The 17931-nt window shown below is 35.8% G+C and overlaps 1 protein-coding gene across 6 annotated transcripts in view; it reads right to left on the bottom strand.

Annotated features, from left to right (window-relative positions):
* Positions 1-1383: 1383 nt before the first annotated feature.
* ATF2 (activating transcription factor 2) overlaps positions 1384-17931 on the bottom strand; it is a 52142-nt gene continuing 35594 nt past the window's right edge. For 4 of the 6 annotated variants that reach the window (XM_056348129.1, XM_056348131.1, XM_056348132.1 and 1 more), the window contains 3 exons: positions 16705-16911; positions 10759-10864; positions 1384-4076 (listed from right to left, as the gene is read on the bottom strand). In XM_056348129.1, coding sequence (XP_056204104.1) covers positions 3850-4076; positions 10759-10864; positions 16705-16911 — 540 coding nt within the window. In that variant the 3' untranslated portion in view covers positions 1384-3849. Of the gene's footprint in view, positions 4077-10750; positions 10865-16194; positions 16268-16704; positions 16912-17931 lie in introns of those variants that run through there. The other 2 variants (XR_008823369.1, XM_056348133.1) reach the window with 2 other exon arrangements.

Genomic DNA, 17931 nt, shown 5'->3' with positions numbered 1-17931 from the left:
AAACCTTGAAAATCCCAATTATTTCATGTTACTGCCATCTGGACCCACCCTTACACACTGTTACACAAGACAGGGGTTAAATAAATCATTCCTATGTTACTGCTGATAATGATGGTTAAAAATAAAGACTACTGTAACCCAGTCTTACACTCACTGCTCTGCAATGTAAATGAGTGCAGTTCAAATTATTTCTCTACTGAGAGAGGCAACAGGCAGCATATAAATGCAAACAACCTTCATTAGACACATTGTCATGAGTATATTAATCATGTCAAGAAGCATTGCTGAAATTTCCTTCAGTGCAATTTAACATACCTTACTTTATTAGGATGCACTTAATTTCACTATGTTTTCTCCTCATTATCATTTATGATGACCAATTAAAATGTTTGTGTCTGTCTCTAAGCAAATTACTTCTGTAATTCAGGTAGCTGAAATCACTGCTCATCCAACACTTGTGTCATCTCGTTCCATCAGTGAAGTATCTTTCTTTGCCCAGCCTCCATTAGCATTTTAAAGAGGAAAAAGCTTACTTGGATTGCATAGTTAGGTATAAAACCAAGTGTTTTTACAGCACATACAAACATTAAAAGTGGGTTGGTTCCCCCCCCAGCCCCGTTGCCATGTTACACAGCCTTCGTGGTTTTTTCCTAGGCACGACAAGTGTAACTCATAGTCAGAAAAAGAACATAATGAAGTGCCAGAGGCCTTGGGCATTATTCCCATCTTGGATTCGAAGTTGGGTGCTGTTTTGCTTCAACTTCCTTTGGTCAACACGCAATAAATGCAAGTACACAGCAACTCTACCTCCTTTGTTTCCTCCAAAGCCTCTCTATCAGGGTTCTGTCAAAAGCTTTTCAAATGATGACAAACACAGAATGTGCCACTCCACATACGCTTCCAACATTCATAAATAAGCCCAAACCATTTTAATATTCCAAAAATCAAGCACGAAGGCATGAGTTTTTCTCAACCTTTCACAACACAGCTGCGAGCAGTCCACCTGACTATAGCTGGTTCTTTCCCGACTTCATGCCTATTAAGATACGCATACCTGGAAGTTAGCTGGAAATTCTGATTGCCCACACAGCACTTTTGCTGTGGAACTCAGGGCAACCAGAAGTGCCTGAGCAGCATCTGGGATCACCAAGCTATGTTTATGAACTCCTTTATCTGCAGATTACCGTGGGCTCCTGGAAGTAACGATACAAGGCTTGTTCCTCAGAAGCTGCTGGAGCTCAACTACAGAGCAATGGAATTTGCCTTATTTTCTAAAGAAAGATATGCGTTCTCGTTTCCGTAACATTACTTTGACATTATAGTAATGACTTCCAGAAAAGTGCTGATCATTGCAAGGTGAAGAAATAAGTCTGAAGACAGTGCTGCCTTTTAGAACAATTATAATTTCATTAAAATAGGAACATAACTTAAAGATAGATTTTATTCTCTTTGATGATTTACTCATGCAAACTGCACATAAAAGGAAACAGTACAGTTTGTGAAACATGTCAAATGTAAAGACCCAAAATGCTAAGTACAGAAGTAGTGTGACATACGTCTCAAAATGGAATCCATGGTAGTACGACTAATAACTTTTCTCTATTTGCTGAACACAGATTTTAATGGTTCTTTTTCCAGCCCCACTGTTAAATTCATTAACTGTTTACACGTCTCCTATACACTTATGTAGACTTATTTTACAAGCGCAACAGTTTTGTTATAAAAAAACTCCACTTATATAAATATGATTTAAAAGCCTTTGTGTTTAGGAGGGCAAATTATAGTATAATCAATGAGGCCTTATCTAGTCCACCAAAACCACAATGAAAAGTGACTGTATAGCTTTCTTGCAGAATTCACATTTTGTGCCTTTGCAATTAATTTCCTTCTCACAAGAGGTCCATTGTATTTCACCACCCTGGAAACATTCAATAGCTGTTACAGCTTTTTATCTTGAAATTGGGAAAGTAAGACTTTTAAACACATGAGGTTATCAACTCAGCTTTCTTAGTTTTAAAATACAAAATATGTAGAATCCCTATTATTTTCATGCTTAAAGCCCTGCAATGATACATATATGACTTAGATACTTCTTTGTCCGGTTTTCATTATAGTATGGTTGTATATATATTGTAGAAATTATGATTTTCCTGTGGATCAATTACATTTTTTTGATTTAAAACTGAATCAAATAGAAACTTGATGGCACTGACGCTTAAAAACACATAGTATAGTGTGGAGAAGGAAGAGCAAATGAACTACACAACCCATTATAAATGCATTAAATCTTTGTTATATACATAATGGAATCCTGCTTTACTGCCAGTTGCTACTATGCATCTGTTTTTGCTATTATACAAAGTTTTCCGACCTGAAAGCACACATCTACTTTTTTTAAACAACTTAATCTATTGTAAAATATTGTACTGTATTTTGAACATGAGTACAGAATCAAAATAGATAATGGCACATTTAAAAAACTCAATATCCTACAGATGATTGGATAATGAGAAAAAGTGTACCTACAATCATCTCATCAGAAACAAACTACATCATGGAATGTTAGTTATCCAAGTTCGCACAGTAAATAACATTTTAAAACTGCAATCACCTATCAGCCAGCATCACATTGAAGGCATCTTTAAACATTCAAGCAAAAGACTGCTGGCATTAACTACTGAACCATTCTCACGCACACACCACACACACCACATTATAATTACATTGTTTCCAAGATACGGTAGATACTGATTTTTTTTTTTTTTTTCCACAAGAAAGGTATCAAAATTTTTGCTACTAAAAGATGACAGTGCTTACACAAGAATTAAGTACAAGTTAGCTTGCAAATACAAGACAATGACAAAAAAAAGTCTTGAGTTGTCTGAAGAAGGATTTTAGGCTTTTCTGGCATCCAAAACCATGAGTAACCTCCTTAGTCTGCGACTCAAAAATCCACAAAATATCGACCTACTTTGGAATACCAAGTATTCCATATTTGATAACCCTGTATTTTACAATATGCTTACTGGTTTCAGCCTAGCAATAAAGGGTAGTTATAGATATCTATTCTGACTGGAGAAATAAAGCTCTCCTCCCCCCAGAATGAAAGTGTTGGAGGGGAAAAAAACCCACCTGACATCAACTAAAAAAAAAAAAAAAAAAAAAAAAATCAAATTATTTAGTAATGATCCTCACCTACGATAGGTATGTGCATAAGAGTACTGTATCTCATATACTGTACTGGCCCTATTAAACAAATTAAAAACCCCAACAGTTAAAAAGCCAACCAAAATGTTATACATAACAACAACCCAAACGTTTTTCTCCCAATGTTCTTCCTCTCATAATGTGCAAAACAACAAAAAGGCAAAAAGACTAAAAGCAAATTTACTGTTACTGTCTTTCTCTTGCCTAGTGCTTTATGACCTTGCTAACATTACAAAGTCAATAGGGACTATGCAGAACTTTGGTATAAAAATGTCACATAATATTACTATCACAGTCTTGGGGATGACCTTTAGTAATTCACCCCAATGTTTGCTGAAATAATACCAAATTAAAAATGAAATAAACCACATTGTACTGTACACACACTTTACACATTAAGCACAAAAAATAACTAATGTAACTAATACTTTAAAAAAAAAAAAAAGTCTTTTGCAAAGAGACTAGAACTGGTGTTCTGTCTCATCTTCACCTGCCAATCGTTAAAGCCAAATTTAAGTTGGATTTTTAAAAATGAGTAATTTTAAGCTACAATTTCTCCTAGATGGAGACTGGTCTTTTGTTGATTTCCCTTTAAAGTCACAAATGTATATCTAGAGAAACTGATGCAATGCAAGTTTTTAATCAACTTCCTGAAGGCTGTGACTGGGAGGGAGGTGCCACGACGATCTGGGAAAGCACCGGCTCTGTGCTCTGGTCCGCCATCTGGGTGAGAACGGAGGTGGCCACCGCTTCTGCCTTGGAAGTTGAGCTTACACCGTTGGACGTGCTGACAGAACTGTGCTGAATAGCTTCCGTGTGTGGACTGCTTGGCACTGATATGTCTTCTGAACTGTCATCTTTATCTGCAGCTGAAGAAAAAAAATTTCATTTATTTTCTTCCTTGGCATGCACATCACCACGTCCCAGGTAACAGCAATCATCCCGTAAATAATTAGAAATCATGGTGTAATGCAGCACAAATTGCAAAACAATCTTATTTTCATTTTTAGAAGAAAATACTACTTGGTAAGTGAAAAATACGGATGGCAGTATGGAATACGCAGGAAATGAACATTTTCAGATCTTCAAAGTTGTCACTAAAATTGTCCCATATCCTGCCTAGTAAAACAGATGGTGGGCGCCACGCATAACTCTAATGATGAATGCTTCTGTCAATAAGCAATATTTATAAATTAAAAATGCTACCAGATCTATTGGTGCTATATGACTTGGCTTCAGATTTTTAACATACGCCATTTACTGTGATTGCTTAGCAATCAAATGAAAATAATTCTGCATTCAGTAATTAATATTTGTGATCATGAATATGATCTGAAAAAATATTCTGAACACCACTATATTAATTGGGCAATACTTCCAGAAGTTTTCAACCCAAACTCTTTTAACAGAGTGAAGTTCAGTAACTTCTTTAGTATACAAATGCCTCTCAGTAAGGTTTAAAATTATTAAATCTGATTTAAAAAATATCTTCAAGAATACTTCAGGTGTTCTCCACAAATCTGAGGCAAATTAGCCACACAATTGCATCATTTTTTCTCATGACAGCGCAAACAGATTAGAAAATAATTCTCATTGCGCAAAACTAGAATTTACAAAATAAGCATGATTTAAAATGTCTTTTTGCACAGACATCCTAGTGATGCTAAAATAATCCTTTTTTTCCAGAGTTGCAAAAGTTAGCCAAAGCATTATGCAAACACTGTCAAGCTAAAAGCTGAGTTAAAAGACTAAAAAAAAAACTAAGAAAAGAAAATAAGCCTACTGTTTTTCACCCAACACTAAAACTACGAAATCAACTTTAATTATAACTTGTTTGTATCACTTTGTGCTACTTAGTGTTTTCAAGCATTTTTCACACTAGTTTTATACCCTGACTTAAACCCAGTATACAGGCAGGATACTGGAAGTCCCTTTTAAAACACTACTGGCTATTGTGTAACATAACAGTATAGAAAGACACACGCAAACAGCCAGAAGCAGCATGAACTACAGCAATGGAAGAAAGCTTGATTTCCTCTAGACTCGTCCTCGCAATCCCTTTCAAATTTGCTTGAGATCAGCCTACAAATTCCGAAGTTACCCAGGTGAGGGAGGAGAAGGGATGGGAAAGGATGACACCAACACCAAAAGATGAACACCACTGGTAACGTAGCCTTGTTTCCATAGAAAACCAGGCCAACAGTAGCAACTAAAAGGAACACTAAGCATGAACAAACAATGACAAAATGAAGTTTATGAAGTACTGAGGTTTATAAGACATACGAGCTACGGGGCAAGAAAATTCAGTAAATTAGCAAGTCAAGACCCCAGTACCAAGATCTTTGAGCAGCCCCATGCATACTAATAACGCACTCCTCTTAAAAGCCTAAAACCAACAGTTCTGTTATTGACCACTTCTGGAAAAGAACGGTAAGGTCAAAAAGGATGGACAAGCAAGCAGAACTGCTGCATTTCTTTCTAAGAAATACTGCCCACATGAACTAGGCAGCAATTTCTCTTATACCTGTACTACAAGAGATGGACATAATTGTTTGAAAGTATCATGATGTTCTTATCCACGAGGTCAACTATTTTACAGATACTGCATTTTTTTCAAAAACAGATCTTTCAAGCACTAAAGAAGACGTAGACAGGTGATGTTGAGCAAGGTCTGCTGACAATTACCACATATCCTAAGGTTACGCGGTAACTGTATACAGCAAGGAGAAGAAAATGAAAATACTTCTGGAAAGACATTTGTGATCCTTAATAGGATTTGCCCATTCAAGAACAGAAAGAACACAGATAAGTGCCAATTCAGTTAACACTATTCAACAGGATTTCATCTTTGCTACAGCTCTATCAAGACCTACAAGATCTCATATAAAAACAAGTAAGAAGGAACACATGCAAACTTTGTCAAAAACAGAAACTCTAGTGCTACTTCCTGAAAAATACGGCGCTACTAATTATGAGTGTACATATTCTTCCCCTCAGACAGAATGAAATGGCAGCAAGTGGGACAACACGTATCAAATAGTCTCCCCGCTGTAGCACCTGCTCCTTCTCTTCAGAGATGCTGTTACTCTCCTATGAATCTCAGCCTTCCTGTTTTGCTTCTTTTGCTGGTCCCTGATTTCCTATTGGCCAAATCCTCCTTATTCTCAAGAAAAAGGGTTAGTTTTGAATGCTACAAGATAAGAGAGCATTTCGAATGCTACAAGATAAGCAGAGGTAATAGAGGAAGTAAGGTAGATCATTATCTTTCAGCCAGAGAAGGAAGGTCTTTCATTGTTCTCTATCCCTTAACTTAATGTTGATAACACTGCTCAAAAGAAATGTCTGTAATAGTATCACAGTGGTAAAGAACGTGAGAAAGGCTTGATTTTCTGAATGTGATGGGCTCAGGAAGACCACATATGCAATGGAAGCAACCGTTATGAGAATACTTACGATCACCAATGTAAATTAGAAGTTTTTGTATCACTGAGCAGATAAACATACTGTGCCGAAGAGACAAAAGCATTCAGGTATTTCCAGACGCCAGGGGCACCAGTGGGGCAGCTTACAGCAGAAAAGTGTTTGTATAAGATACAGACTTAACACTAGTTTATAGTAACAAATTTGGCTGGAAGAGTAAATCCTTGCAGTAACTACGAAGTAGTATTTAGAAATGAGGTGCCACCTTAAAGAGTAGCTATGTAGATTTCCTTCAATATCCTTCCTTATGTAGCCCTGACTTTACAGGAATAGTGACCAAAACCTGAACACAGAACTCCATTTGAAGAATTAAAACCAAACAAGAAAGTCTACTCAATGAATACAGAAGATACTTATAAGCCTGAAGAGTGGGAACAGAGTACAAAGGCTTTTAGAAGAACACAGGAAAGCAATGTTTAAATTCCAACAGATTTTTTTCTTAGTTGACCAGAGAATTGCCAGGCACAGGCCTGTGGTTTCAATAGTGCAGCTGATACATACCAGAATCATAGTGTAGCTAAAAATGTAGAAAAAAGCCTAGGCATTTTAGCTTTTTAATGGCTCCCTCAGCTTTGCCTCAAACCAAGGAAAATGCAGTCCGAATTAGAAATGAGTCTACAAAAGTAACACGTGCTGTTACATTAGAAGGCTGAAAATTTACAGACCAAAATCACATGAATTTTCCTGTAGGCTACATAGTTTCTAGACAGGCTGCATCATGAGGAGGAGTGAGCCATTTTGGTAATGAAATGCAACATGGGCTAGACTGAGCTATAGAAAAGATTTGAAAAATACCAAGCAAAGCACAGAGGAGGCTTTTGAGGATGCACTAAAAAGTATTCTTTTAGAATAGTGAAACATTGCTGCTACTTGCTGCTTAGCATTGCTTACCAATAGCTTTCAGCAAGGTTAGGAAACAGAGTGATTTTGGTCTTCAGAAGAAAAAAACCCAGCAAACCCAAAATGGGAACAAGTATGCAAGATTGGTGACAGGTGATCCAGAACTCCTTTTAGTCCCGGTAATCACTAGAAAGGAAGCCTCATGGTAATTATCATCAGGCCATTCGTTCATGGGCTACAGAAGGACTCAAGTCTAGAAATGCTCCTCCTTTCCAGTGAGCTGGCCTTTGTGAAGCTCCCCTGCAGTTGCTGAAGGACTGTCACCTGTCCTGAACAGGCTGTAGGAACACAGTGGTTTGAGTGGTTCAAATGATTCGAGGTCTGAAACTGGTTAGATTTAAATAAGTGGTAGAAAGTGGCTAACTAGAGAAAGAACACAAAACCCACCATTTAACACCACCTAGACGGCAGACTCTATTTCTATTCAGTTTTGTACAGATGTTCCTGAATATTATGATGTCCTTTTGAAAAATATGAAAAAATACCTAAAACACACTTTTCAATTTTTATTTTTTTTAATCACTCAACACATTTTCATCTCTTAAGTTTTCACCTTTTTCCTGCTCCAAGTCCAGAAAAAGCCTGAGAAAATATAGGAGTATCGCAGAAGACTTTTAGAAATAATTTGATAGAAAGAGCTAAAATGAAAACTAAATGAACAGCACTTGGATTTCTCTCATACACAGTACTTCCCCACCCCACCTAATGTTTAAAGACACATTCAGAACCAATAGCATCCTTTCTTGGGAAATAAAAAAAGTTTAAGCTGTCTGAAAACTCAAACATTGCAACAAAAATTCATCCGTCCTTCCTCAAAGCACAATAACCATATTTCTGCTTTCTCCGTGTCCTGACGACACCCTCTTTTGAAGCAGGCATGAGACTTTTTAAGTAAGGAAAATATGATCCCAAGAACAGTCTTAGAAGAAGAAAGGGTTATCTGTCATGCTTTTCATTTGGCCCGAGCTAAGAAATGTGCCTGGGAAAGATATGTGAAAGTAAGTGCCAAAAAAACCCTGAAAAGAAATAGATTATTTGTGCCTATTTAAGTGCATAATACATGAAACCCCATTAAACTGTGGACGTAGCTGTTAAAACACAGTCTGCATGGTCTAAACTAGCACTGTCTCAGCAGTGCACAATATTCAGCACTGCAGGAGCTCTGTAAGCTGGTGTCTTCAATTTCTTCCACAGAGACAGACTGTTAAACCACTCGATACGTTTTTGAAGCAATTCAACTTAGATTACTTGATGAACATAATATGTTTATTTAAAAACACTTTCTATGAACACCATTTTCATGAACATATTAACTGAAACCATTTTTTCCTCTCATAAATTGTACTGTGGGTATGTCACTTAGTCAACATGCCTTCCTAACAATGTTCACATGGAGCTAATGTGACAAAACCCTTTCAGAGGGATGGCATTACAGCCATCACTCATTTTAAGTTTTACTTTGAAGAGACTTTTCAAAAAACTATGTGAGCTATGCTTCCAGTCTCCTTGCTTATTCTTATTTTTTTTCTAAAATGTAGGCTTTCTCCACTGATTAGTATTTTAGTTCTCATTTATTTTGCGTAGTAATTTAAGAACACATTATAGCCCTTGTCTGAGGGCAGAAAATAAGCATTACTAAACAGATCATTTGTTAATTCTTCAAAGAAGAAATTCTTAGCATATAATTAGTTTGCCTGTTTAAAACATGTTTAAATATTTTTCATACCAATGCAGGAACACGCATCCTCAAAACATCAAAATTCAAGAAACCTACAGTTTTTTGTTGTTTTTTTTTTTGAAAAACCTTGCATGCATAATGTTATCCCCTAGTAGCTTCCGTATGAAATTATGTTGTTCTGTCAGATGGGAGCCATAATGGCCTCATCCCTGCAGCAATCATTGTTAATATAAATCCCAAACATATTTCTATACTGTTCCAATTTACTCCAAGATGCTATTTTCCGTCTTGTCAAAATGACTGGAGATCAAAGGACCAAGATTTATAAGCTCAAAACTGACAAAATCAGTATTCTAAATATATATGGCAATAGAGAGTTGCTAAATCTCCTGAATCTTTTAAATTAAAAAATATTGCCCATTCTGATGAAATTGCTTACAATGACTACAAGTAAAGATGGTGGCCATTAAGTTTTATCGCAAGCACCTGAGGATCTGTTTGCATGCAATACAAAATGTTCCTTTATTCTCCTGAATTACTGACACTGGCAAATTAAAATGAAGTGGCTACATATGGCAGAAACAATCTTCACATTTACAAATATCCTGAAATATCACTAAATCATAAAAACGAAAGCTGTGGGTTATATATTATGAATGTTGCCTAATGCATTCCCAGCTCAGTTATTTGTAACAAATTTGTGTACAATGGACAAAATTGGCCATTTATTCTACAGCAGCAGCAGCAGCTGGTTCTGGCACTGTGTATCATATCCAAAAAGGAAGTTACAAGTCAGGAAAGCATAATTAACCTTTAAAATGCTGGAAGGATGAAAGATCAAATAAGCAACTGTAAGTAAAAATATGTACTAGAAAAAAATTCTACTGAAACTCTCAGTATTTTCTTCAGTATTAGAACTGAATTAAAATACCCTCTTTACAGAAAAGTAGTTGCTTAATGTGGAAACCAAAACAATCTAGAAGACGTACAGTAGGAGCTGTGAACCTGCATCTGATTATTTTAACGGCTTGACTGATCCTGGATGTTATGGTAAATGAGGACAGCTGTTATATTACCTCTACTGAAACTCATTATGAGGAAGAAAAAAAACCCACAAGGACCTTTCACTGTACTAGGCCAAGCTAAAAGTATAAAAAATGGTTTATCATATGCTCCTAATACTTTAATTATATTTTCCAAAGCAGGTGTAGTAACTGATAAGTCTTTAAATGCTAATTATCATATGCATTTATTAAACCAACATAGAACCTTCAATGTTATGCAACACTCCAACTGAAAGGACGTAAAAATATATTTCTAAATATTACATATTCATTCCTGCCTTCCAATAACCTTCCGAGGTTTTTTTTTTTTTATTAAAATCTTTAATGTAATATTAGAACTGCACTACTCAATTTTAATGTTCATTCAGTTCACTCTGGCAGTATTTCACCGATGCAGCCTAAGGCTATAGGTAATGGAACATTACTCACTATGATAGCCAGATTTCTTCTGCATGGCGGTTACAGGGCAATCTTTATGAGCCAGAAGAAGCTGTTTCAGCTGTGCCACTTCATTTCTCAGCAGGGTGACTTCATTCTAAAGGAGAAGAAAGTTATATACTTTACCAGGCTCAAACTACACACGTTTTGAAGGTAAGTATTAAGTTTTATAGGATTTTCAGTTGTTCATTTAGGGTTAGATAAAATACAAGAAGTTTCCATTTGGTATATAATGCAAAAATGTATACATTACTTTAACCTCACCGTACATAAATATTAGCTGAAACCTGCCTCGCTTTATTTTATGATTCTCTTCAACTAAGAAATGTTTTTTTTGAAAATACAACATATGTTTTCCTGTTTGCAGATGCAAAGTCTACGTATAGTCTCATACTCACGATCCAGCTCCTGTATGACTCTTCTGCAAGGTTTTGTGATTAATTCTGATCAAAGAAAACCTACATTTACCTACCCACATTTTAACAGATGTCACAGCCAACATTAAAAAAAAACAAACACCAAAAAACAAGCAACCCCCTCCCAAGTCAATGCAGAATGATTTTTGGTGACTATATTTGTACTTGTACTTATACTTTGAAAATCTCATGTACTAGAAAATAATTTAGTAAGTGTTTGTTGATTTCCATATTAATTTTCTCCTTGGCAACCATACATAAACGTGTTGTATGAAGGAATCATTGATAATAACGACAAGATCCTGAAATGTCAGCTTATGTCACTAAAGCAGAGTGTAATCTAGGAGACAGCACCCGCAGAATCTAGTGACTAGGTTAATTTCCAGGCTGTGCTTTTCCACTATTGGGTGACCTTGAGCAAGGTCATTTTACTTCTTTGTGCTTCAGTTTCCCCATTTGTAAAATGGAGGACAGCGATACTTACCTTCCCTGTGAAGCAGTTTGATATCTGTAGATGAGAAGCACTACATAATCACATTATATGTGACAATCCAAATTAAGAATGGTATGGCATTTTGATAGACCCATTTTCACTTTAAACAGTAGAAAAATGTTTATATATCTACAGAATCAAGTCCTCTGTAATGCTTTGTGACCCCCATATCTTGTCACAAGATGTGTTTTTCATGGGTTATTTTATTTTAAATATAAATCCTTTCCATTGATACTTGAAGTTACTTAAACTATAAGAACCTTTGCACATTAGCATAATATACCACACACATGACACAACTGTTTGGTAAATGCATATTTTTAGGCATTCGGGAGCAAGTTAAAGAAAAAACAAACACAGGAAAATTGGATTGCAACTAAAATTATATGGGAAAAAAAAACCCACGAGAAAGTCAAGCTATGTACTTGCAAGCTAGAAATGAGGCAATACAGTCAGAGACGAGATTACTTATAACTAAAAGGATTCCAAAGTAAAGAAAACAATTTTTTAAGAACAGAATTTATTAGGTTTCATTACCCTAGGTAACGCAGTTTATAAACACCATAAATAAAATATCAGATTTTTAAAAGAAAAGCTCATCTTTATGTCCTCTCCATTTAGAAAACAAAAAAAATTAAGCCTTTATACTTGCAAAATCCTCTTAAACTATTAAGGACTACTTTTCTATTCAGTTATTTTATTGTGTCAAATGTCTCTTTTAGAAAAACAAAGGCAAGAGCTGAAAGACAGCCAAAGTTCTGACTTCACAGCCGTTTCTAATGAAAGAAAAATGTAGCTGCAAACAAAAAAGGTTGCAACAAAAAAACCCCAACCAAAATCCCCACAAATTCTCTACCAGCTGGCATTACATGTCCTGAAATCTTGGGCTGTTACAAAAGCACACTACTTCTGCCTCCAGCTCTCAGCCTGCTCTTAGTTCACCATGTTATTTACAGAGGAGCCACAAATCCGGATGCCAAGCAGGCAGCTGCACAGAACCGACATAGCTGGGGAAAAAAAACGCTGAAGCGCTGATGCAGTTCTGAGACTTCTTGATAATCTACAGAAGCAGCAATGTCCAAGAATATGAAACATACTTCTGGTAGTTTAAAGGAATGTTGACAAAATAAGTGATCGAATCAGGAAAAGGTTTTCAGAGATTCTCTACCGTCATCTCTCAAATTTTAAGGAAGAATTTTATACTCAAACAGCACATATAAGTATGAAGTCACTGTTTATCAGTGTAAGTAAAACTAACGTTTATGGAAAATATTTGAAAAGGAAGTTTATAGATTAATATCAGCTGTATTATAAATAGTAAGAATTGTGCTAATAGAAATAGAAAAAGGAAATGTATTATCTTACATTAAAGCGGATTTGAAAAACAAATGGAACAGCATTCCTATACTAAAAAAAAAACAGTTGAGGTATTCTCACTGAACACATAACTACCGTTGTTAATGGCATGAACACTGTGTGCCAACAGTGCTACATGCAATGCACAAATCATTCCCCAAAGTAGAACAGAGTATGTCTCCTAGACACATGGTAAGTGGAAAGTCATGGAAAAGCAATCCATGGTTATCATTTACTTATCACCAGTAAGAACCACTTCTAACTGGTAATAAAGGGGGGTTGTTAGAACCAGCTCCTATATACATTGTAGTTTCTTATGTATATGACAATAGCAAGTCTTTCCATCTCATTCAAGACATGTTAACGTGTGGGCAGTCATTTAACATGTGGTTAACATGCTGAAAACAGATTAACAAGAAACACGTGGAGTAAACACTTCAACAGTTGGCATAAAAAAAATAATTTCATGTTTTCCCACTGGAAAGGTCCTCCTCATTAATGTGATCTCAAGTCAAGTGTAGGCATCAACATTTCATTAAATAAGCATGAAATACACCTCACATGCTGTCTAGAAGAATTTTTATGTTCCCACATTTCAGAACACGCTAACATTAGAAAGCAGGTTTCTGGAGAAAGGTGTATCTATTTTTACTTGCACTCCATTCTTCAAAAGATACTTTCCCTTCTGTGTTCTTACGAAGGCATACTACGCAGCATACAGTATATTCTGCACCTGCCTATTTCTCCCTGGATCCAAAATGGGTATGTAATAGTGGACCAGACTAACCCCTACTCAGCAAGGTGTGGGACAGTATTTTTGAGGTATATTTACCAAAACTATCATCAGAGACAGGTAGATGTGACTTATGGGGATAGGAGATTGTCTGTGGCTGAGTTAAACACTGCTCTTCCCGTTTCTTTTTGGATAACTTCACCAAGATACCCCTATATGGGAAAGGACCTTTACTTATGGGCGTTTCTTTCGTAATTTAGCTTCCGCAGCATTTGTACAAACTACCACTTAATTGCTGATCCTTTAAAACCTAAAATGACCTTGTGAGGAAGGCAGGCTCTTCTACTAATACTTTGCCCTCTAAGGTTATTAAAGCAACAGGGACCACATACCTACCCTATAATGAACTCTGGCATCTGATCCTGCAATTTGACGGAGCCGCCAGTGGGGACACACTGTCAATACTTCCTTAACACGCTATATAGCACACTGTACCCTGCAGGACTGTGCAAGGCACAGAGGCAACACAACGTGGTATATAAAATTTAAGATCAATAAACAAGTCAACACATTAGTAGAAAACACAGTCCACAAAACCAAAACTGTAAATAAACTTTAAAAGGTTGGAAGCATGAAAAAAAACTTACATAGCAGAGCCTACAATAAAGACAGCCAAACTAACCTAAATATGTTACTGGCATGATGTAACAGATGGCAATTCTCCCTTAAGCAAAAATTTGAGAAGTATTGCTTAAAAGGGAAATCACATTCAAACATTTAAAAGAAAAAAGTAGGAAGAACTTAATCTACAGAAAGCTGAAAACTACAGAACAAAATACATGTATCAACCAACTAAACCTCTTTAAAATCTGTATGTATTGTCAGAGAGCTTCGAGTCTTAAACCCCATGACATTGACACTAGAAGCTTTGACATAAACATTACAAGAAAGCTACTAACGATGTTGAAAGAAGTCAGAATTATTACATGAAGCAATCCAATGTAGACATTTTGGTATTAACCTGCTTTTGGAAATGTGACATCTTGGTAAATTCAGCTGAGCAGGTCATTTAGATATTAAAACAAAATATGAACTACTAAACCCTAACACTCAGTCTATAAAACTGTACTAAGGCAAAACTCCAATCTTATTAAATTTACTATTAAATATAAAATAAGTAATCATGGGTCATTACTGCCCACTATGCTGATCAGCTGCGTTAGCCTGTCAAGTGAAGAATTATTATGGAAATACAGGATTGATTAATGTTTTCACATAAAGTACAGTTTAATTATTTCTCTGACATTCAATTTTCTTTACAAGTCATTCTGTTCTTCACAGTTAACGGTTTTGCTTTTGGCAGCCCCTAAGAAAATTTTTCTTGAATTCACTATTACTGAGTTAACTCTTAGAAATCTGGAAATCTTTTGGTTATGGTACTTACATACTAATGTTTAGAACCAAAAACTATGTATAAGTTAAAGGCAGCTCACATAATACCAAAATTTACTTCAACTAAAAAAGCTGAAATACAGCCAATTTTTTTGGTTGTTCTTCTCCCTGTAGATCTACCTTCACTTGTTTATTAGATTACTTAAGCTATAGTGCTACATACCATTTTGTAATTAATGGATTTACAGTGAGGACTGTGACTGCATTAAAGGCAGGCATCTAAAGACTGTGAACAGGTATGAGAAGACTATATATTTGCAAGAAATTTAACTAATGCTACTGCACAGTGTCATGATTCTTAGAAGACAGGAAACTATTTCGCATTGTGCGCTTAGGTGGGAATTTCTTATATTTTACTGCCTGGGATGCTGAGTATTTTTAAACATATGAAGACAACTTATATGCACTGTAATTTCGATTACATGACAAAAAGTAATCTCAACATGTCCTACTTTCCTGCTGGTCAAACTGGGACATTTTCTTTATCAAACAGCATGAAAGAGGAGTTTTAAATAGGAAGGATAAGATCTGTGAATTTGACTCAGTGAACACCTCTGATGAAAGAACAAGAAGTGAAACTTCAACATATCAAAATACTTTCCATTGCATTTTCTAAATGAATGCTTCATTTAGGAAACTGCATCATTTTTCCTTTCTGTAATTTTCAAAACAAAGCTTTTAGACTTTTTATTTTGAAACAGTACTTTGTGCCAATTCTCATATGCTGCTGGAAAACATTAAGAAAGTACGCTTTAACATTTAATAGTAGTTTAAACAAAAGGGTCACAGATTCTTTTACAGGGGAAAAGTGTGTCCACGTGACAACTTTGCAAGATTGACAACCTCAGATGAGGTGGAAAACCAACTTGCACCATCCACTAGATTACCCTCTTACAGTATACTTCCCTCACTATGGGATTTATGCACACTGGGAGGGCAGCGTGGTGAAATTTGCACTGTCACTGCCTGTGCTGTACCTGTTCTGTGGACAAAAGAGGCCTTCAGTTTCCAGTGATGTCAATCTGGCACCTTTCACGAGCACTACATTCACTTTAAAGGAAAAAAAGTGAAGTTAAAAAGAACCAAAGAAAATCAAACCAAACCTTATTTAAATAACTCAGGCTGTGATACAAATTATTAAGAGCAAAATGTTTTTAAGGTAAGGCTATTACTTTACTAATAAGCCTTTACTCCAGCACATCTTGTCATCCTTGTTCAGTATCACAGTCTAAAAGTTATTTAAAATGGAACAAAGGACAATAGGGTATGATCCTAAAGCTTACACATCTTGAAATCCTGAGTATTCTCTCATATTCTTATTTTACTGCTATATGCAGTTAGTGCTGAATTCTCAATTCTGACCTGAACCACCTGTTACAAAACCATTTATATTTCAGATTTCATGCAGAGTTTAAGTTCCATTGCTCCAGGATCACTGTCTAAGAATGGAAAAACTTACTCATTTTTACTTGAAATAAAAAGTATACCTGTAACTGGCCATTTAGCGAGCTCAGGTCCTCAGCCTTCTTCTCCAGTGACTGCACCCAGACTTTCCGTTTCTGTCGGCATCTGGAAGCAGCAGCTCTGTTTCGCTCCAGAAACTTTCTTCTTTTCTCATCAGGGTCTTCATTGGCAGCTCTTCTTCGCCGACCACCTGTATTTGGTGTTTGTGGAGTAGGCTGAGCTGGTGATGCCTGAGAACAGTAAAAAAGTATTAAAGAAGTTACCAGTGTAATACTATTCATGACTTAACCTACAGCACCAGTGTAAATACATGTCACATCTTTTGTGGAAAGCTACGTCATTTAACTCTACAGCTATTACAGATACGTTTTTAAAACTTTTACTATATTTACACACTTACCATGTTACATTAACATGTAACAATTTAATCATGCCTCTAGCTTTGGTTTAAAATTGCACTAAAAGAAGCCACTCACTTTACAGAGTTAAATTTGTATTTACATTTAAATTTGGCAACTGAATAAAGCCTGGAAGCAATACTTCTTTAGATGGACTCTCAGACATTCTTTTACTTATTCTGTTGACACAAGTATTCACAAAAGTTAAACTTGAAAACACTTTTCCACCCAAAGTAGCTTTTCAATTTTCTGTTTTTGACCCTTTCCAAATACACTTCCTGCAAACCCAGTCACAGCTGAAATACTACACAATTTTTTACACCCAATATATAGAAGCTGTTTGACAAATTCTGTCAGTGCTGATACTCACTGATCCCTAGATCTCTAGATAGCAATTTCCTACTTGTTGATGTGTTCTCCACCGCTGCATACCAATTTCCCTTATACCCACCCACATATTATGACAGTATCAAAATCTTTCAATATTTTAAATTATACATTATAGTCCTTTCACAGCTGTATACAAATCCTAGGCAAACATTTAATGCATTATGATTAACGATATAATCGATCTTAAAATCCTTTAAAGTGATAGGATAGAGAGAACATAACTGTCTACAGGACATATTTACAGATGCACCTGCACATTTAGTCTAGCACAGTAAGTTAGTTTTATTTTTAAATTAAAAACCCCCAAACACATCTCAGTTGTCATATTGATTTGGCATAAAATCTAGATAGCTAATAATAAGAAACCCCCTGGGAACTAGAATCAGCCCTTTAGAAATGAAACACTTGCAATTTCTTTGGTTTTTTTAAATACTAATTAGAAAGTAGGCACAAAATAACCAA

Source organism: Falco biarmicus, chromosome 8, assembly GCF_023638135.1.
Source record: "Falco biarmicus isolate bFalBia1 chromosome 8, bFalBia1.pri, whole genome shotgun sequence".
NCBI classification, from domain to species: Eukaryota; Metazoa; Chordata; class Aves; order Falconiformes; family Falconidae; genus Falco; species Falco biarmicus.
The sequence above is the reverse complement of the archived record's forward strand: the minus strand, read 5'-3'. Positions and strand labels throughout refer to the sequence as shown.